Consider the following 21,958-nt stretch of genomic DNA (forward strand, 5'->3'; position numbering starts at 1 on the left):
GCGTCTCATGCCAACCGAACCAACGGACGGATGACGGCAGCGACGAGGCCGAGGACTCATCCTAGCCGTCCGTCCGTCCACATTGTTTTGTGTACCCCACTAGTCAGTAGAGGAGTACACATGTCCCTCAAAAAAAAAGTAGAGGAGTACACATGTCCCTCAAAAAAAAAGTAGAGGAGTACACATACCCCAACACCCCACACCACACCACACCACCCAAGAAAAAAAAGAAAGAAAAGAAAAGCTCCTCCTCCATAACTAGTACCTCTCGTCATCACGAACAGAGCCCAAGAGCAGAGTGAGGGAGGGGGAGTGAAGACCGCACCCACACCCCCACCCCCACCCCCACCGGAGAAGACCGCCGCGACGGAACTCGCATCGCCGCTAGGTAATCACTCCATCCATCCATCCATCCTTCCTTCCATCCTTGCTAGGGTTGGGTTGGGTTGGGTTGGGTTGGGTTGGACAAGACATTGGTGAATCTTGTTTCCTTTTCCTTCCTTGCTTGTAATAAATCAAATCAAATCAAATCAATCCCCATTCATTCCTTCCTTCATCCGTCCAGGCTGCAATGCAATGCAATCCTAGCTAGGGTTTTCCCTCCTCTCTCCCGCGCCAGATTCATCCCCTCGGCAGGCAGGCACGGATAGGGTCGGTTTTTTTAGGGTTCTTCCTTCCTTCCTTCCTTCCTTGCCTCCACCAATCTATTCTTTTTTTTAATACTCCGTATATAAGGACACCAAGATTTGCTTCTCCCTTTCATTCTTTCCTGACCTATTTCTCACTCTCTTGTTTTTACCCCCACCACTTATAGTGACTTAATGTCTCTACCAACAAATCTCCTTTCTCTCTCCGCATTTCTTCTTTCTTTCTTTCTTTCTTTCTTTCTTACTAGCATGCATGTATGTATGTATGTATGTATGTATGTATATGCACTGTCCATTCTTCCACACAGACAGATTTGTTTGTGCCCACCGCACACCATTATATATGATTTATGCATTTTGCTCCCCTGCTTCCCCTCCCTAATAACCAAGGGAAGCAAGCAAGCAAGGAAGGGGAGCTCCTAACCACTAACTCTGCTCAACCTACACCACAAATAAGACACATTATCATTTCTTTCTTTCTACTTTCTTTCTTTCTTCCTTTCTTTCTTTCTTTCTTTCTTTCTTTCTTTCTTTCATAGATGGATGGATGGCCCAAATAACCACAGCTTCTTCACTTCAGCTTTGGGGTTTTCTTTCTTCACCTTTTTCTGTGTTTCTTGCTTGACTTTTGGCTTCAACATTAGGGAGGGGTTACTCTTTCTCAAGGGATAGGGAGACATTTGTTTTGTTTTTGTCTCTCTGTCTAGGATTCTTCTTGCAAACAAAACAAAACAAAACAAAATGCATGCTCTATTTGCTTTCACTGCTTCTTCTTTCTTTCTTTTTTCTTCTTGGCTTCAATCAATCAAAAGGCCCTTTCATCAACCTTCCTCTCCTTTTCTCCATCAATCTTTCTGCTCTCTCTCTCTCTCTCTCTCTGCAGTATGCACACATATCCCCTTTTCTTATTCTTATCATTTCAAAAGAAAATGCTCTGCCTAGTCAGTCTAGTCCGTGATGTGATGTGACAAGCAGAGGGGAGGGGCATCACACCTACTCTACATACCAAGTGAGGACGCACCTGTCTGTCTGTCTCTCTCTCTCTCCCTCTGACGATGCATTTTTTGGGGCCTCACATGTCATAGGATTCATTCAGAAACCTCTGTTTCGCTTACAGTGGGAGTATCATACTGCTTGTAAAATATGCACACCAATTTTCTCTTCTTTTTTTCAAGGTCTTGGGGGTTTTCTTTTATGGATGAGCTTCTTTAGTTTTGGGTTTTTTGGCTAGGCTTCTTCTTGCAAACAAAATGTTCTCTGTGCATATCCATGGGAGAGGTTAAATGATTCAATTTCAATGTAATATGCTCTACTTTTCTCTGTTCCCTATCCATGAATCTTTGTGCTCTCTCTACATACCTTCCATCTTTTCCTAGCAAAATACTACTATAGAAGCAAGGAACTGTGATGTGACCAGTTGGGCATCACACCTCTCAGTGCCTGTCTGGGTCTGGCGATGCATTTTTTGGGGTTGACAAATCATAGGATTCAGGAATATGTTCTTTTGTGACCACAGTGCCAGCATCATTGTTCATTCCTGTTTACAAAGTTACCGCCTGTAATTATATTATGCGCAGAAAGTATAGTTTTGATTTCTAGTACCATACAATTTCTCCTGGTCAAGGGTAGGAAATATACCCCTGTTTGGAGCTAGCTACAAGTAAATCTTATTCATCATACACAGCATCACTTTTGTGATCACAGTATCAGTATCATCATTGATTCCTCCTACATACAAACAAAGTATAACTCTGCTCCTAAGTATGTAGCACACCTTCCTTTCATTAATATACAAGATCTCCTAGTGAATGATAACATGTACTCCCTCTGTAAACAAATATAAGAGCGTTTAGATCACTATTTTAGTGATCTAAACGCTCTTATATTTATTTATGGAGGGAGTACTATATACTCTGTTTACAGCAGCTAGAGAGTAAATGTTCTTCATAGCTGGACCATTTCTTTTGCGACGTTTGTTTGGTCATCCTGGAATCAATTCTGTTTCCTGTCTTGGCACTACTACTACTTACTAATCATTGCTGTTCTTTTGATCTTGCTTAGGATGGACCCGCATGATGGAGAGCCTGCTGCTGATGAGTTGCCACCACCACCTCCTCTGCCTCCCAACGTGGTGCCCATCATCGCAGAAGATGCTGCTGCTGCTGCTGCCGGTGAGAGTGAACCGCCACCGCCACCTCCACCTCCAAGCAAGCCAGCAAAGCCTAGGAGGCACATAATGGCCAGGCCTCCCAATGGATTGGGAAAGAAGGGCCAGCCCATCCAGCTGCTTGCCAACCACTACAAAGTCTCTGTCAAGCCTTCAGAGGAGTTCTTCAACCACTACTATGTAAGAAGCATACTTGCTTTCTTTCCTAGCTAGTAGTTTCACTACTACTTAGTAGGATTCACAAGTAGTACAAGCTTATTTATTTATATGTCCCCATGCCGACTTGGTAGCTGTGTTAATCCTTTGATGATGCGTAGGTTAATCTCAAGTATGAGGATGATACGCCAGTCGATAGCAAGGGCATCGGCAGAAAGGTCCTTGATAAGCTGCAGCACACCTACCATTCTGAGCTCGCCAACAAGGACTTTGCATACGATGGTGAAAAGAGCCTCTTTACTATCGGGGCTCTTCCGCAGATCAACAATGAGTTCATCGTGGTATTGGAAGACATCGGTAGTGGCAAGTGAGTTCTGCTCCTTCTTCACCTGCCTGCATACTGTCTGTTCCTATGTTGCTCAGTGTTTGGTATAACTCTGTTTCGCTTGGTTGTAGGACTGCTGCCGGGAGTCCTGGAGGTAACAACGGTAGTCCTGGAGGTGGTGACCAGAAGAGGGTGAGGAGACCCTACCAGGCCAAGACCTTCAAGGTGGAGCTCAACTTTGCGGCAACAATTCCAATGGCTGCAATTGGGCACGCCATCAGAGGCCAGGAATCAGAGCACTCCCTCGAGGCACTTCGAGTGCTTGACATCATACTCAGGCAGCACTCCGCAAAACAGTATGTATCTCATCTACTCCTATGCCTCCGCAAGCGTTTATGAGCTGCCTCATGACTCTGGTTTATGTTTTCTGATGATCCACAGGGGCTGCCTTCTAGTCCGTCAGTCGTTTTTCCACAACAACCCTAGCAGTTTTGTTGACCTGGGCGGTGGTGTCATGGGGTGCCGGGGATTCCACTCAAGCTTCCGTGGTGCACAGAGTGGACTCTCCCTAAACATTGGTATGCATCTCACCAAAGTGTTCTTGTATAAACTCCACCGTTAATGCTGCGATGGCTACATCCGATCTAACATTTGCATGGCAAAATTCTTTTAACTTGCAGATGTTTCAACTACCATGATAGTTAAACCTGGTCCTGTCATCGACTTTCTTCTCGCTAACCAGAAAGTTGACCACCCTGACAAAATTGATTGGCAGAAGGTAAGTTGCATCTCTGATGTTCTTGATGATATTGCGCAAACAGTCGTGCAACCATATCTAATTTGCCTGCTTCCCTAACAGGCTAAGCGTGCTCTCAAGAACTTGAGGATAAAAACCACTCCTGCAAATTCAGAGTTCAAGATTGTTGGGTTGAGCGAGAGAAATTGCAACGAACAGATGTGAGAGTTCCCCTTACTGCTTTATTCATTTTACTTATACAACTCTGTTTAGAGCAGAGCTAGCTAGGGAGTCAATCTTCTCCATCATATATACAATATCTGTTGTGGCCACAGTATCAGCAGCATTATCAATTCCTGTTTACAGAGTTAGTGCCTGTAATTATGTGCAGAAAATGTAGTTTTGATTTATACAAGGCCTCCTGGTGAAGGATCGAAAATATACCTCTGTTTGGACTTTGGAGCTAGCTACAGAGTAAACCTTCATCATCATATATTGTGCTAAGTATGAATACAAGTATTTGGGAACGGAGGGAGTATTTACAAAGTTACTGCTAAGTATGGACACAAGTATTATCTTTTGATATATACAAGATCTCGTAGTGAAGGATAAAATGTATATAACTCTGTTTAGAGCTAGCTAGAGAGTAAATCTTCTTCATCATACAGAGCATTACTTTTGTAATCACAATAATCATCAGATCACTGCAGTAATTCATAGTATCCCTCGGAAAGGTGTCCTGTTGTTTCTAGCTAGTTCTATCTTGTGCATTTTGCTGCTATTTATTCATTGTTTTGTGATTGGCATGTTTAACTAGGTTCCCTTTGAGGCGGAGGAATGGTGACAGCACCGAAACTGTTGAGGTCACTGTCTATGATTACTTTGTGAAGAACAGAGGAATAGAACTGCGCTATTCTGGCAATCTTCCCTGTATCAATGCTGGGAGACCAAAGCGTCCGACATATTTCCCCGTGGAGGTTCGTTTCACAGACTTGCTGTTTTACACCCTTCTGAAATTTCTTCTCAAGTCCTGACGTGAACTTTTTGTGCGACCAGCTTTGCACGCTCGTTCCTCTGCAAAGATACACGAAGGCTCTGTCAACTATGCAGAGGACTTCGCTTGTCGAGAAGTCGAGGCAGAAGCCTCATGAGAGAATGTCAACCCTTAATGATGTGAGTTATCATCATCTAGATTCTAGCTTGCTTGCTGGAACCATATATACCTTGCTGTTTGTATGGCAATTGACTCATGGTTCATGCTATCTTCTTATTTTATATGCAAGGCACTTAAGCGTAGCAACTATGACGCTGACCCCATGCTGAAGGCATGTGGCATTTCCATCGCGCAAAATTTCACTCAGATTGAAGGGAGGGTCCTGCCTGCTCCCAAGGTTAGTCACTGATAGTTCTCCAAGCTTTGTATCTTCCAAATGAAAGCTCGATGTTCTTCCGAAAAATGTATCTAATCAAGCGTTCCATCGTGTAGCTGAAAGCTGGTAACGGTGAAGAGTTCTTCACCCGCAACGGGCGCTGGAATATTGCGAGGAAGGTCGACATTTTTCTCTCTCTTTCTAATATGTCTTTCTATCAATGTTCCTTCTGTTTGTTGATTCTTTTTTTGTTTCAGAAGCTGATTAGGACCAGCTCTGTCAAGAGGTGGTCCGTCGTCAATTTCTCTGCACGCTGTGATCTTCGTGGTCTTGTCCAAGACCTTAAAAGGGTCGCGACTGGAATGGGACTCGTATGTTCCCACTTCTCTACAACATATTCTCTTAGTTTTTCTTCTGTTCTGCTGCTGAACTTCATTTGTTTGTAGGAATATGAGGACCCTCACACTGTAATTGAAGAGAGCCCGTCACTGAGACGAGCTCCGGTGGCACGAAGAGTGGAGGAGATGTTTGCCCAGATAAAGGCCAAGCTACCTGGAGCACCCTTGTTCCTCTTGTGCCTCCTCCCTGAGAGGAAGAATTGCGAAGTTTATGGTTGGTTCATCTTCTTTTTGGTTGTGTTACCCTTCCCCATAAACATGATCGACTGTTGGAGAACCATACATAATACATATTTGCTTGAATCTGCTGCAGGTCCTTGGAAGAAAAAGTGTCTTGCTGATTTCGGCATAGTCACCCAGTGTCTAGCTCCGCAAAGAGTCAATGATCAGTACTTGAGTAATCTGCTGCTCAAGATAAATGCTAAGCTTGGTGGGCTCAACACATTGCTTCAAATTGAAGCAGCCCGTGCAATACCCATTGTGGGGAAGGTGCCCACTATCATCCTGGGAATGGATGTCTCACATGGTCAACCTGGGCAGTCCGACAGGCCTTCTATTGCTGCGGTAAGAGGGATACAGATTTTTATCTCTCTGAAAAGTAACTCAGGTTTCATCAGTAGATGACGTCTTAGCTCTTCAGCATGAAGATAGGATCCCAAATTGTCTTTGCTTTGCTATCTGTTCAAAATTCCGCAAGGTTTCTTTATGCTATCTTGCGTGGTAGGTATAGTACACTACATGGTTAGCTTTGCCCTGACAAACTAGGCCCCTCAACCATGAATGCATGATGTACCTATTTTTCTTATCCTTATCTGGTTGATGATGTAACTGTTCTTTATGGCCATGTGATAATCTCATGTAATCAATTTAACCTGCTGACTAACTTTATTTTATTAACTGTCAACAAATCAGTTCACAGTTTCCTTCAAGCACTGTTCATTGTTGTATATACCACATAGATGAAATATAACCCTATAAATTAGGAGATGGAAAATGAACTATGAGTAATCACAGTTTAGATACATTTTCATAAACGCACTTGTCATTGATCAATTTTACATTTTCTTAGATAACAAATGTCATCTATCAGTTTCGAATATGAACAAGCACACATATTGGCCAGTAAGTTGAGCCCACATTAGTCCTTGAACAGTACTAGTACACTATCCGTCCATCCATCCATCCATCCTAGGATTGCATATCGTGTTCTAGAACACTGATTGGAAGCTGCAAAGCATTCCACATAAGCTATTGGAATGTGACTGGCGCCAGTTGTTATGACTGTTGGTGCTGGATATTACTTATCTTCTACTCCCTCTGTCCCATAATGTAAGACGTGTGTCAAAAAACGTCTTACATTATGGGACGGAGGGAGTAAGTGTTGCTTGTTCTGACTGCTTGTAACTAACTATGGGTTTTGGGTTTTGTTTAGGTGGTGAGTTCTCGTGAGTGGCCTCTCATCTCTAAATACAGAGCAACAGTGCACACTCAGTCACCCAAGCAGGAGATGATGGCTTCCCTGTTTAAACCAAGGGGAACTGAAGATGATGGCCTCATTCGGTACGTGTCAATCTTGAGTCCACTTCATTGTCCAAACTGTGCGTGGATGTCCTTGTAGTATGTATGCTGTGTTTTGTTGTACACTTTCCTAATGGAATGGAATGGATTTCCAGGGAATCTCTTATTGACTTCTACACTAGCTCTGGGAAGCGGAAGCCAGACCAAGTCATCATTTTCAGGTAAATTTTTGTAGTTCCTCAAATGTTGCTCTGCTGAAAAAGGATATAACTGATGCTACTTTCAGGGATGGAGTTAGCGAAAGCCAGTTTACTCAGGTCATAAACATCGAGCTTGAGCAGATCATTGAGGTAGTGTATCTATTTGATCCCAACTAGTGCTTGTTACAACAATACTTGTAACCTACGAACAAGTAATTATCCCGTGCTGGAGCTGGACAGTGTCACTCATATTTGATCTACTTTTAACCAACCAACCAATGCAGGCATGCAAGTGCCTTGACGACAAGTGGGAGCCCAAGTTCACAGTCATTGTTGCTCAGAAAAACCATCACACCAGGTTTTTCCAGACAAACTCGCCAGAAAATGTTCCTCCTGGTAAGCAAACGTCTTTTCCGAAGTCCACTACTTTTTATACATGGGTTTGCATGCAGTTTTCTTGTGTGAAATGATAGATTGTAACAGCAAGTGTCCATGTCATATTGTGTAGGCACTGTGGTGGATAAACAAGTCTGCCATCCCAAGAACTTTGACTTCTACATGTGCGCGCATGCTGGGATGATTGTAAGTAGTTAACTCTGCCCTTTGCTCTGTTTTTGCTTACTAGCACAATGTAGCAGTAGGTAGGGTGCATTCAGGTGGGGGCTAATTAGGGTTTTTTGTGTGGCAGGGCACATCGAGGCCAACTCATTACCATGTTCTGCATGATGAGATCGGCTTCAGTGGGGATGAGCTCCAGGAGTTTGTGCACTCGCTCTCCTACGTGTACGTGGGCAGCCTATATATATGATGTTACTACTAGTCTAGGCTTTGGTTATTCTTGTGACAAATTGTGTCTGAACGTGCCGGTGTTTCTTTGTTTCAGGTACCAGAGGAGCACGACAGCGATATCAGTAGGTATGTTTGAAGACTCGCTCGATCCATGCTCAGCTGCTGTTTTGTTTTGTGTGCGCTTAGTTGCTTATGTATGTTGTGTGTGTGTTTTGTTTTGGCAGCTGCTCCGATAGCGTACGCGCATCTGGCGGCGGCGCAGGTGGGCACGTTCATGAAGTTTGATGACATGTCGGACACATCGTCGAGCCAGGGAGGGGGGCACACGTCGGTGGGGAGCGCGCCGGTGCCGGAGCTGCCTCGGCTGCATGAGAAAGTGAGGAGCTCCATGTTCTTCTGCTGATGTGATGCTGCTCTTGGTCTTGATGGATGATGATGTCTGTCAGCGGAGGTTGAACCGTGTGTCTGTATAAAACATACCTATCTTATCTATCTATGTACTATCTATGTAGATGGCAGATGGCACCTGGAACTCTAGCTGTATGGGTGCTGGTAGAATGAACAAGTAAGTCGGTAGTGCGTCGGTGTCGCTGGGAACGTTCCTATGGATGCGCCGCATGTTCATCTGGTTTGTGGTGTGTTGGCGTTGTTGAGCCAAGCAAACCTGAAGCTAGCTAGAATTAACCTTGATTGGATCATGTGGTGGCCCTCGTTTGGGTGGAGTGGATAATCAAGTTAAGTGTTTGAAGCATGCATCCTATAGTTTGTATGGTTTGTATGGTTTGCAGCAGTATGGTATCCTGAGTAGGGATGTGAGTGTTGCAGACAGAAGAATCAAACAAACGAACTATCACCAATTTTCATACATTCATTCATTTTCATTCAGAGCAGAGTGACAAACAAACAAACAAACAAACTAGCCAGCCAATCTATTACAGTATATATCTAGTACTGTTGTACTAGTCTTCAACACCAACAGCCGTAAGCAGCAGCAACCAAATCAACTCAATCAATCTAAGCAGGCACGCTAGAAAAAGAAACTGCTGATAGGGAGAGAGGGAGCCCAAAACAAAACAATTGTCCATGAAAAAATGGAAGAGAAGAGAAGAGAAGAGAAGAAAAGAAAAAGCATGAATTGATCATGGTTCCTTGAGCAGCTGGATGAGGTGGTCTCTGGCGCTGAGGTAGCAGGTGAGGGAGAAGGTCTGGTACAAGAGCTCGTATCTGTAGAGGTTGAGCGACGCCAGCCTCGCGTATCGCTCCATGCTCAACCTCTGGTACGCCGCCGGGATCGTCAGCCCGCCCACCACAACTGCACAAAATCAATCCAATTACAGTCTGTCTGAAATCTGAATGTATAATCTCAACAAACATACTGTATATACTACGTACAGTACTAGAGTATTCACAAAGACAAGAAAGGTGCGTGCCTGCGTAGCAGAGGGTGGGGAGGTCGCGCGCGAGGCGGCCGAGCAGGGCGGCGGCGGCGAGGCAGGCCAAGACGCGCCCGGAGCCGGGCTGGCCCTGCGCGACGCGGCGGAAGGCGGAGGCGAGGCCGGCGAGGCACGAATGAATCAGCGCGGCGAGCTCGTCGGCCGCCGGCTGCAGGTCGGGGATGGGCGGGGCGGGGCGGCCGAGGAGGCGCGCGGCCCTGGACCACGCGTAGAGCACCGCCAGCAGCAGGAGGAGCACGTCGGCGGCCAGCGAGACGGCCGTGTACCCGGAGGCGTGGAAGAGGATCCAGGAGGCGACGGCGGCCGCCAGCAGCAGCGCGCTCAGATCCGCCCGGCCTCGCCGCCACAGCACCACGTCCGTCACTGCAAGCGATCGATTGGTTGATTCATTGATTCATTCATGTTCATGTTCATATTCATATTCATGTTCATGTTCATGTTCATGTTCATGTTCATGTTCATATTCATATTCATGCGTGTTGCTTGCTAGCTTGCTGATAGAGAGAGAGAGAGAGAGAGAGAGAGGGGAGAAGAGGAGGATGAGGTTACTGACCGAATTCTCCGGCGTGGTGATGGCGGCGGCGATCCATGGATGGGATGGGATGATCCGAGGCAGAGAGAGAGAGAGAGGCTGGATTGGAATCAATGATCAAAGGAGACGTGCAAATCACTTTCCCAAATGCTGCTAATTGCAATTTCTCGCTGGAAAGAAAGAAAGAAAGAAAGACAGAAAGAAAGAAAGGGAATGAGTTGGTCCGTGCACTGTATGTGGCTATAAGTGGCCCCGACCATTCGAGACTGAAGAGTGTCCAACTACCACTACCATCAATCCTGCATGTCTGTCAAACAACTCCCCACTTATTTCACAACATAAATAAATAACCCCACTTATAATCTAGTGGTACCATTTCTATAATTACTGTATTTATTATTAAGGCACTTGTATATGTCTATACTGTGGAAATTATGCACCTGGTTATCTAAATTTGGTTCCAATTTGCGTTTTCTAATTGAATACTTTTACAAATATGAGCTTTCGACAAGTTGAGACATTTGAGGCAAGGGCTGGATGTAAAAAGCTTTGATTCCTCAAGATTTCTATACTTGAGCTTTATGTTTTTGACAAACTAAATCAAAGGGAAATGCCTCTCCTCTCCTTGCAAACGGCAGTATCATTGGTTGGTTGCTACGATACGTGTTTTAACCCCTTCCCTGCTCATGGCGTTGACACACACACACACCCTTGGTTATATCGATTCACTTCAAAATAAAAAAAATAGTTTATCAATACTCACCCACATGCTAGCCGGCAAAAGACCAGTCGTCACAACCAAACATCACTGCATCCGTATGCCTCCTTCCTTCCTACATACAATCAACCAATGGCACCATCATCCACGGACAACGATTGCTGTCGCCTTCTCGTCGCAAGCTTAATATGTTGGAGCTAAAAGAGTTGTATATCAACTATACTCGGTGTAATGAGAGGGAACATCGATCCGACGCTTGAGAAAATAACATCGTATCTTCTCCATGTCGGCTTGGGACGCCATCTATTCGTCTTACTTCCTCGCCGCAATGAGCGGTCTCACACCATTATTTGCCCATTGTTATTTGATTTCACTACCGACTTGCGGTATGGCCCAAGATTAGGTTTGAGACTTTTGGACAAAAGCAAAGGGATTCATGGATACGGTTTATTTTTGGCACGGAATTCAATACCTTCGACTAGCAATCCATACAAAACCCCGGACTACAAGCTTAGGGCGATAGCTAAAAGTCTCATCAGGCGGAGTTCTCCGTGGATTCGCAAAATTGAAATTCAAATTACCATTGCTTTGGAGGTGGACGTGGCTACAGAGACACGCCGCCTCTCGGTAGGGGAATTTCATTTGCATGATCTCCTCAAGCGGAAGTTGTTAGGTCCGTGCTCCTTGGAATGCACAATCTCTAGGCAGAGGTCTTGTCCTCTATGGCATCGTGAAGGACACGCAAACACTCGTTCCTTTCATGAACATGCGAATCATAGGCGCAGGAAGAATTCAATATGTCTACTGAAGGACAATGGCTCAATCATTACTAGACATGAGGAGATTTTCGATTCATGGCTTCCTACCATGATCGCATTCTATGCTCGGCTCCGAGCCCTAAGGTTGCCTACTTTGGAGCTTCAGCATCTGAAAAGCTCCATTCTCCCCGGACAAAGTTGAAGCAGCGGTCAAATCAATGCCTATGGACAAGGCGCCCAGACTGGATGATTTTACGGGGAGATTCTATTGCTCATGTTGGGAGATCGTTAAAGGGGATATAACATATAATGCGGGCTTTTGAGCACTTCCATCAGAGTGATATGCGTGATTTTCTTGTGATCAGCAAAGCTTAAGCATGGGGCAATGGAGCTTAAGGATTATTGTCCAGTTAGCTTAATACATGGCGTGATCAAGATCTTTGATAGAACTCTGGTCGTCTGTCTTGTCGAGGATCTTCCGTTATTGGTGGGACCAGACCAAGTGCTTTTGTCCGTGGTCATTTGTTGCACGCTAATTTCATCTTTGTGCAAGGCACACCATGATGTTTTTGTGCCTTAAAGGAGCCGACGATCATGGTCAAACTTGACATCACCAAGGCCTTCGGTACTGTGGACCGGGCTTAACTTGTGGAGATTTTAAGCAAGCTGGCTTCTGTCAAATATGAGAATCTGGATCTTTGGTCTGTTGTCCACGACATCTGCACATGTACTTCTAAATGGAAGTCAGATGATACTCTTATCAACCGCAGAGGCCTCAGGCAAGGGGACCCCTTATCACCCCTGTTGATCATCTTGCTAATGGAGGCTCTTCAATGCTTATTTGCTCATGCACCAACTTGTGGTGTGCTCCCCCCCCCCCCCCAGCACGCACAGATATGCAACAAAGGTTATTTATTTTCATAGACGATGTTATGGCTCTCATCAAGCTATTGCCTTGGACGTGAGGGTGTGTGCTAGTTTGCTCGAGATCTTTGGCATGGTGTCTTGGTATCATGTGAACATTGACAAATGCACTGCTATGTATATAAGATGCAACCCGGAGCAGTTGCACTTAGTGGTGGATGGGCCAGGATACCCTATTTCTCAATTCCCTTAAGTATTGATACATCTCAAACATATCTATAATCTTTGAAGTATTCAAGCTATTCTTATATCATTATTGCATACCTTTGGCACCTTCTTATACAGTTCTATTGGAGTAACATACTCCCTCTCTCTCAGTTTATAAGGCGTGCGCGTACCCTTAGGTCGTCAATTTGACCAACCTAAAAAAACATACCATTATAAACTTCAAATGTTCTATTTTCAAACGGTATATCTTTTTGTTATATAGTTTATATTACGGTGATAAAATTGGCAACCTAGGTGTACACGTAGGACTTGTAAACTGAAATGGAGGGAGTATCAATGTTGTGCCCAGTGTAGTTGTTTTTTCTCTCTGTTTTTGAAATTCTAGAAATAAAAACTTCCGGAACCCAAAAATTTTGAACAAAAGTACGACACCAAGTTTCAAAACAGAAGAGGCACTAGGCCAATAAGCTATGTAACTTGTGGCTTATGGTGCCACCAGATTTCATTTTAGATGTGGCCTTTGATGAGATCCCAGACAGTAAAATAAATAAAGCGGCAGAGTTAACCTTGAAAAAACCACTCCTCATACCCACCCACCCATAACCGACAATAATGCAGACAAGCAAACAGTGGAAATTTGTCATCTGCTCTAAGACAAGATTCCATATACATATGTACATACTTATAAGAGAATGACTGACATGGAACAACATATTATTTACAAGTACAACACTTGTGGCATACTTACTTTTAAGCATTGATTGGCGAGATTCACACGGAACAAACATACACAACCTTCTCTCTTCTTCAGGTCCTTTTTGATAAAGGGTGAATTTTATTGGCTCAAAGAGGAGCATCAAGAGGATACAAACCCAAAGAGCACACACCTGGCCTCTGCACAATTAGGATGCACACAACCAATACCAACACATGCACATGAAAAACATGCCAGCAGATAGCAAAGTCATATAAGACCAAAACTATGTGCAGACGAGTAAAAAACCCGAAGCGACCAGATCCACGATCCTCAAACTCATCAGTGACCATATCCGCACCAAACATCTCATGACACCACATAAATGTTTAGGTTCTTCAACAAAAACACCTTCAAGAAGGGAGCGACACTCAAGTGTTGCCGTCATCGGATCCAACCACCAAGGCCTGAGTCTAGGTTTTCATCCTGAAGAATCAGTCCAAGCATATCTGAGCAATGCCTTCAATAAGGTAATGACGTACAAGAACATCGCCATTGCCAGGTATAACCAGCTCGCGTCAGACCTAGGCTTTCACCCCAGAGCTCACCATCGAGTGCTCACAGCACCACCACCGAAGTCACTCAAGTGTTGTCACCATCATTTTTCCGCAATCCCAGTAGCTACATGCGATGCGACCACCGCCACTGCACAACCATTCCTCTGCGTCAAGCCATCGTCCAAAGTTTGCATCTCACCGCTGAAGGCAACCATTGTACATAGAGAGATGAACCCTCCAGAAGATCCCTCGGTGACCACCGCCGTTGTGGAGCTAACGGAGGTAGCTGCAACACTCTGTAGTCACCCCACTCGACCGATCGAATCTGGATCACCACCACCAAGTCGTGCAGATCCGAATCAAGCAGCCATGCCGGGTTGGTCATAGACGACACCAAAATTGTGGCCGCCCGACAACAGGTCCGACCGCCACGCCATCCACTATGGCCGTAGATAGTCGACGCCACCTAGAATCATCATGGGCTGTGATGTCTACTACACAACCTTCTTCTTGTAGACGTTGTTGGGCCTCCAAGTGCAGAGGTTTGTAGGACAGTAACAAATTTCCCTCAAGTGGATGACCTAAGATTTATCAATCCGTGGGAGGCGTAGGATGAAGATGGTATCTCTCAAACAACCCTGCAACCAAATAACAAAGATTCTCTTGTGTCCCCAACACACCCAATACAATGATAAATTGTATAGGTGCACTAGTTCGGTGAAGAGATGGTGATACAAGTGCAATATGGATGGTAGATATAGGTTTTTGTAATCTAAAAATATAAAAACAGCAAGGTAACTAATGATAAAAGTGAGCACAAATGGTATTGCAATGCTAGGAAACAAGGCCTAGGGTTCATACTTTCACTAGTGCAAGTTCGCTCAACAATAATAACATAATTGGATCATATAGCTATCCCTCAACATGCAACAAAGAGTCTCTAGTGCCAGCCTGTTTGGCGGCAGGGGTGTTTCCTACCGCCAGGAGTCTTGGAGGTAGGTTGTTATACCCTATCATCAGGGGCCTTGGTGGTAAGGAAGGGTCATATCCCGAAATTTTTGCAAAGCAGAGTCAGATCTCGAACAAGTTTCGCAAAAGGTCAAAAAACATGAAATTTTGCCTCGGCATGGGCCTGGCCGCCGGGTCGTATGCCGTGTAGTGGTGGGCGCACCCGGCCAGCGGGGTCCTTCTCCCCGTCTCGGCATCATAGTCAATAGCTTCAAAAAAGAAAAGCAAAAAAAATAGAATTTCATTCTTGCCAGGGGGTGGGGGGCACTACACCCCCTCCGCACATTCAAGATTGATATGTTAGTTTTATTGCCCCCCACCACACATTCAAGATTGATTTGTTAGTTTTGCTTCAAATTTGAGTACATCGCAACCTTCACACTTGTAGCGAATAACATGCGGTCCACTTGTCAAAAACGTGCTTAAAATGACAAATCCCTCGGTCAGTTCTTTCTGCAAAAACAAATAATGGCTTTGTACAATTAACTCTCAGCTAAGTGTCAGACACCTCGGGAGCTTTGTACACCTTGCAACAACAAAGGTACCCGAATGGTTACACGCAACTATGCCTGCTGCAGATATTCTCCCATCAACATCGACCGCCACATCAGTATTTATGTTAATAGTCACCGCTCCTGATGGTTGCCACTTTGCCATGACGCAGGCAAAGAGGCTGTTTGGTTGGGGTCCTCGTTCTCTCGCGCCTGGCCTGGGGTCTCTCTGAAAACTGCATGGACATCTGCCTGAGGCTAATCCTGCTGCAATCCATTGCTTTCTCCTGTGGGCAAGGTCTCCGATGCAATGACACAATTCTGCACATGGAGATCTTCAGCTAGTGAGAGTGCTTCCCGGCACACCATGGCTTCGACTGTAGCTGGATCATCCCCCCTGGCTGAGAGTATTACCAGTGCGGTGTTCCCCAGATAGTATTAGCTGAAAAGCCAGAACGCAATTGACACCAATGGCTAAACGGGAGCTCCGTCTCTGAGACTATGTTGCGCGGATACTTGGGGAAGAACACATATCCAGCTTGTTGGGGAACGTAGCAGAAATTCAAAATTTTCCTACGTGTCACCAAGATCTATCTATGGAGAGACCAGCAACGAGGGGAAGGAGAGTGCATCTACATACCCTTGTAGATCGCTAAGCGGAAGCGTTCAAGAGAACGGGGTTGAAGGAGTCGTACTCGTCGTGATCCAAATCACCGGAGATCCTAGTGCCGAACGGACGGCACCTCCGCGTTCAACACACGTACAGCCCGGTGACGTCTCCCATGCCTTGATCCAGCAAGGAGAGAGGGAGAGGTTGAGGAAGACTCCATCCAGCAGCAGCACAACGGTGTGGTGGTGGTGGAGGAGCGTGGTGCTCCAGCAGGGCTTCGCCAAGCACTATGAGAGACGAGGAGGGAGAGGGGTAGGGCTGCGCCAAGGAGAGGTCAAAAACTCATCTGTTGGCAGCCCTAAGTCCTCAAGTATACATAGGGGGGAGGGAGGGGTGCGCCCCACCTAGGGTTCCACCCTAGGGGCGGCGGCCAGCCCCAATCCCATCTAGGGTGGCGGCCAAGTGGAGGGGAAGAGGGAGGCGCACCAGGCATGGGCCCTAAGGCCCATCTGCCCTTAGGGTTTGCCCCCTTCTTCCCCTTAGGCGCCTTGGGCCCTTGTGGGGGGGGGGGGGCACCAGCCCACCTGGGGCTGGTCCCCTCCCACACTTGGCCCATGCAGCCCTCCGGAGCTTGTGGCCCCACTTGGTGGACCCCCGGGACCCTCCTGGTGGTCCCGGTACGTTACCGATAAAACCCGAAACTTTTCCGGTGGCCAAAACAGGACTTCCCATATATAAATCTTTACCTCCGGACCATTCCGAAACTCCTCGTGACGTCCGGGATCTCATCCGGGACTCCGAACAACATTCGGTAACCACGTATATCTATTCCCTATAACCCTAGCGTCATCGAACCTTAAGTGTGTAGACCCTACGGGTTCGGGAACCATGCAGACATGACCGAGATAACTCTCCGGTCAATAACCAACAGCGGGATCTGGATATCCATGTTGGCTCCCACATGTTCCACGATGATCTCATCGGATGAACCACGATGTCAAGGACTTAATCAATCCCGTATACAATTCCCTTTGTCTAGCGGTACGATACTTGCCCGAGATTCGATCGTTGGTATCCCGATACCTTGTTCAATCTCGTTACCGGCAAGTCTCTTTACTCATTCCGTAACACATCATCCCGTGATCAACTCCTTGATCACATTGTGCATGTTATGATGATGTCCTACTGAGTGGGCCCAGAGATACCTCTCCGTCACACGGAGTGACAAATCCCAGTCTCGATTCGTGCCAACCCAACAGACACTTTCGGAGATACCCGTAGTGCACCTTTATAGCCACCCAGTTACGTTGTGACGTTTGGCACACCCAAAGTATTCCTACGGTATCCGGGAGTTGCACAATCTCATGGTCTAAGGAAATGATACTTGACATTAGAAAAGCTTTAGCATGCGAACTACACGATCTTGTGCTATGCTTAGGATTGGGTCTTGCCCATCACATCATTCTTCTAATGATGTGATCCCGTTATCAATGACATCCAATGTCCATGGTCAGGAAATCGTAACCATCTATTGATCAACGAGCTAGTCAACTAGAGGCTTACTAGGGACATGGTGTTGTCTATGTATCCACACATGTATCTGAGTTTCCTATCAGTACAATTCTAGCATGGATAATAAACGATTATCATGAACAAGGAAATATAATAATAACCAATTTATTATTGCCTCTAGGGCATATTTTCAACACAGCTAGATATTGTCATCATACTCGGGTACTACCCTGAAACGCATCCTTTGATTTTAAAAAAACTAATTTCGATACATGTGGAATACTGCTGCGATACGTTTTGGATACCTTCTTGTGCTCGGTGGACTCTCGGCTCGATGATGAGAGCTCCTAGCCAGCGCCGGTTAGGAAGGTGGCGCTGTCACGCATACCAGCGGGCCGCAGCCCAATATTGCGCCAGCTCACTTGCCCGCTTCGCTGTCGCACGCCTCGTTGACTACATTTTTTTCTTTGCATTTCTTTCTCTAAAAGTGCCATTTTTAAAGAAAAACTTCTGTAGTTGGTCCACTAGGAAAAAAGTCAACTGGTCTTTCATAGTACATTTTTAGAAACTTGAGCAATTAAAAATGTTTACAAATTTAAAAATAGTCCATGAATTTGAAAAACATCGTGATTTCAACAAATGTTCCCGAATTTGTGTATTTAAAAAGGTTCATGAATTCGAATTTTTTTTCATAAATTTATGGATTTGGAACAACTTCACAGATAGGAAAAACTTTCATGGATTTGTATAAATTTTCATGAATACGTGGATCTGAAAAAAGTTCATGAATTTGATATTTTTGGTGAATTTGATAAAACCACGAATTTGGAGAAATTGCACAAATTTTAAAATTGTTCATGAATTCAAAATCATAAAAAGTTGGTGAATTTGAAAAAATTTCACGAGTTTATTTTTTTGCAAATTTTAAAATTTTCCTGAATTAAAATTTTTAGAAGTTCATGAATTTGATTTTAACGTGTTTTAAAAATGTGCACTAATTTGGAAAAAGTTTGTGGATTTGAAGAACTTTCATGATTTTTTAAAAAGGTTACAAGTTTTAAAGAAATTTTATGAAAAATAAAAAGAAAAGAAAAACGAAAAATACAAAAACTGAGCGAAAACCGTGTATGAGGAAACGAAAGAAAAAAGACCTGAAAAACCCTGTGGAACCTGAACCGGTGAAATAATAAATACTTGGGGCTGCGCCGGGGACATCCGCAGCGAGCTATTTATCGCATTATGTTTTCTTTTTAGCAAAATTTATTGCATTAAGCGATCGTTGTGGAATGTCTCGCTGAAGGTTCTAATGTAACTGGGCCAGCCCAATTCGCGCGCTAATTTGTTGAAGTAAAAAGAGAATGAGAAAGCGAACTAATTAAGGAGTATTCGTTGCAAAGAACATTTCACTTTCCCAGGTCGCGACAAGTTTTCACCATTGGATTCCTCGCGTCGAGATCTTCAAAACTAGATCCCATGTTAATAGATTTTGACGAACTTTTTTTCACGAAAAAACCGGACGAAAAAACCGGGCGAAAAAACCGAACCGGGAGCACGGTTTTTTTACCTTTCCGAAAGAGGCACGCCCGTGCCTCTCGCGAAATCACAACCGTGCCTCTTGTGGAAGCAAAACCGTGACTCTTGTGAAAGGAAAAAAAACAGAAAACGCGTTTTTTTCCGTTTTCGAGAGGCACGACCGTGACTCTCGCGAAAGCACAAACGTGCCTCTCGCGGAAGCAAAACCGTGACTCTCACGAAAGAAAAAAAAACAGAAAACGCGTTTTGTTTTTCCCTTTCCGAGAGGCACGGCCGTGACTCTCGCAAAAGCACAACCGTGCCTCTCGCGGAAGAAAAACCGTGACTCTCGCAAAAGAAAAAAAACAGAAAACGCGTTTTTTTTTCGTTTCCGAAAGGCACGGCCGTGACTCTCGATAAAGCACAACCGTGCCTCTCGCGGAAGAAAAACCGTGACTTTTGCGAAAGGGAAAAAAAAGAAAACGCGTTTTTTCGCGCAAAATTTTTTTTTTCAAAATTTTTTTTGATCGAAAAGCTAAGAAAGACCGGGGGAAACCAAAACGTCGAAAAAACCTGGGAAAAAACCGTTTAAAAAGCCGAAAACGCGTGTGGAAAAATAAAAAAACAAAATCCGAAGGAAGCGTCCAGAGCGCGACACGTGGTGAATGGCTGAGAGCGCGCCAAGTGACGCTGATCGTTGCGAGGCTCCCAAGGAGCGCTCGTTAACTAGTTGCTTCCATGAGAAAGGGAGAACCCCGTCTAAGATGAAACATTGGTAATTGGTACCTGAGGCTATTTGACCCGGGTTTTTTTTTTCTTCGTTTTTTTTTCTTTTCTCCGTTTTTCATTCTTTGTCATTCTTTTTCGCATTTTGTTCTTGGGTTTATTTTTTCGTTTTCCTTTTTCTTGGTTACATTTTGTTATTTTTTGGTTTTCTTTGTTCCTTCGTTTTTTTATTCTCCACTTTTTGTTTGGTTACCTTTTTTCCTTCTCCATTTTTTCAAATACTTGTTCAACATTTTTATATACATGATAAATATTTTTTTCAAATACTTGTCGAACATTTTTAATCAAATACTTGTTGGAAATTTTTAAATTTTTTTCAAAATTTTAAATACTTGTTCAACATTTTTCAAATACCTGTGCAACATTTTTATATACATTATGAACATTTTTTAAATACTTTTTCCACATTTTTCAAATACTTGTCAACATTTGTATATTCCTTGTTCAACATTTTAAATGTTTTTTGATGTGTGTTTTTTGTAATATATATATTTAGAATATTTTAAAGTATAAAAAAGCAAAAAAGCAAAATATGAAAACAAAAAAAATGTGAAAAAAACAAAACAGAAAACAGGTTGGAGTTTCCCGCGCGCGTGGGCTGGCCCAACTGGCGGTTCCCTTCAGCGACTCAGGGGCTCCTCTCGCGTAACGCGAGAAATAGTCGCGCCCGATGACATCGCGCAAGGAGGGAATCCTATTTAGTCAGTTGCTAGCATGAGCAGAACGGGCGAACCGCGTCATGACGGTTGCATCGGGTTGTTGGGGATGCGGCAAGGCATCATCGATGAATCTTAACCGATTTGACAGGAGGTGAGCAAGCGGCGTAGCTAGGGAGTGGACAAGGTGGTCCGGAATTTCCCCGTAGCTTATATAGATAGCATAACAAAATCAATGGATTTTTTAAAATAGATAAATTTATCAAAATAATTCGACTACCGGACAACCCTGGCCCATTTGGCTGCCACTGTGTGAGCTTTCACTTTTGAGGACTAGTTTTTTTCTAATGGCAACTTTTAATAAGGCAGGAGTACTTATATTACTTGAGTTTGCTGAGACTGAATGCCCATGCTTGGCTTGCACAAGCACATTCAGGCACCACGTGAATTTCTGGCTGGGAAGATTGGTCAACAGTTGAACAAATATCAGAAATTTGACATGGAACACAAACAATTTACTACTGGAGACAGTTTCAGGAGGCACAATGCTTGCTTTTTCTTTTGTTACTAATGAAACAGTTCAGAACCTTTGCTATACAGCAGCTTTGGTCGACAGGCAAGCAGAAATACTTTTGCTAGCAGTGACACCAAAAGTACTGAAGCAGTAATATATACTAGTAATTTGCACACTTTTGATTGCTACTTGTAAAGTGCAAACGACACTCCCTCCGTCCGAAAATACTTGTCATCAAAATGGACAAAAAAGGATGTATCTAGAACTAAAATACATCTAGATACATCCTCTTTTATTCATTTTGATGACAAGTATTTTCAGACGGAGGGAGTACCTGGGAATACTGGCGTGTTGGACGTTACACGGCAACCAACACGTACAGAAAGCACTAGTAGTAGAAATTTGCTGAGTCAGCCCACTTGAGCTTGCAACTTTTCTTCAGTCGGTGTCTTCATGATGATACTTTGGTTGTTCACGATTTGAATTCCACTGCCTCATCTTTCCTCAGACACATGGCTTCCAACAAGACTTGGGTTCCAGGTTTTGTATTGACCAAAATTCAACACGGAAACTTTTATTCTCCAACAAGACTTGGGAATTTTCCCCACATTTAATCGCTGCGCTGCACCGCCGACAATGAGTTCTTAATCTTTTGTAAGTAGCAGCTGAAAAGTGAACAAGGGAAACATTAGTACTGTAGAGAACAGCTTGAGACAAGCTGCTTCCATTTCTTTATGGAACTGCAGTCACATGTCGCA

The 21,958-nt window shown here is 44.3% G+C and overlaps 2 protein-coding genes across 2 annotated transcripts; one reads left to right on the plus strand and one right to left on the minus strand.

Moving 5' to 3' along the window:
• Window positions 1-203: 203 nt before the first annotated feature.
• Window positions 204-9,057, plus strand: LOC125530245 (protein argonaute 4B). Its single transcript, XM_087533970.1, has 22 exons — window positions 204-388; window positions 2,709-2,994; window positions 3,132-3,337; window positions 3,427-3,651; window positions 3,737-3,873; window positions 3,976-4,073; window positions 4,155-4,252; window positions 4,849-5,008; window positions 5,088-5,204; window positions 5,315-5,422; window positions 5,518-5,580; window positions 5,659-5,772; window positions 5,848-6,013; window positions 6,113-6,363; window positions 7,232-7,359; window positions 7,473-7,538; window positions 7,604-7,667; window positions 7,802-7,913; window positions 8,026-8,099; window positions 8,206-8,300; window positions 8,401-8,432; window positions 8,531-9,057. Exons 2-22 carry the CDS (start codon window positions 2,710-2,712, stop codon window positions 8,707-8,709), a joined length of 2,778 nt encoding a protein of 925 aa, XP_087390096.1. The 5' UTR covers window positions 204-388; window position 2,709; the 3' UTR covers window positions 8,710-9,057.
• A 142-nt stretch (window positions 9,058-9,199) lies between these two features.
• LOC125530246 (reticulon-like protein B12) lies at window positions 9,200-10,563 on the minus strand. Its single transcript, XM_087533975.1, has 3 exons — window positions 10,314-10,563; window positions 9,737-10,123; window positions 9,200-9,618 (listed from the first exon to the last, which is right to left on the minus strand). The coding sequence occupies exons 1-3, from the start codon at window positions 10,348-10,350 to the stop codon at window positions 9,446-9,448; spliced, it is 597 nt and encodes a 198-aa protein (XP_087390101.1). The 5' UTR covers window positions 10,351-10,563; the 3' UTR covers window positions 9,200-9,445.
• Between the last annotated feature and the right edge of the window lie 11,395 nt (window positions 10,564-21,958).

The sequence above is a fragment of the Triticum urartu genome, chromosome 1A (assembly GCF_056163025.1).
Source record: "Triticum urartu cultivar PI428250 chromosome 1A, HENAU_Tu73, whole genome shotgun sequence".
Classification (NCBI taxonomy): Eukaryota; Viridiplantae; Streptophyta; class Magnoliopsida; order Poales; family Poaceae; genus Triticum; species Triticum urartu.

Bases quoted from the DNA above. Each gene is read 5' to 3' on its own strand.
- LOC125530246 (XM_087533975.1), bottom strand. From the start codon at position 10,350: ATGGATCGCCGCCGCCATCACCACGCCGGAGAATTCG. The intron at 10,124-10,313 runs GTCAGTAACCTC...GATCGCTTGCAG, and splicing joins TCACCACGCCGGAGAATTCG to TGACGGACGTGGTGCTGTGG. The intron at 9,619-9,736 runs GCACGCACCTTT...GATTTTGTGCAG, and splicing joins CCCCACCCTCTGCTACGCAG to TTGTGGTGGGCGGGCTGACG.
- LOC125530245 (XM_087533970.1), top strand. From the start codon at position 2,710: ATGGACCCGCATGATGGAGAGCCTGCTGCTGATGAGTTGCCACCACCA. The intron at 7,539-7,603 runs GTAAATTTTTGT...TGCTACTTTCAG, and splicing joins GACCAAGTCATCATTTTCAG to GGATGGAGTTAGCGAAAGCC. The intron at 7,914-8,025 runs GTAAGCAAACGT...CATATTGTGTAG, and splicing joins GCCAGAAAATGTTCCTCCTG to GCACTGTGGTGGATAAACAA.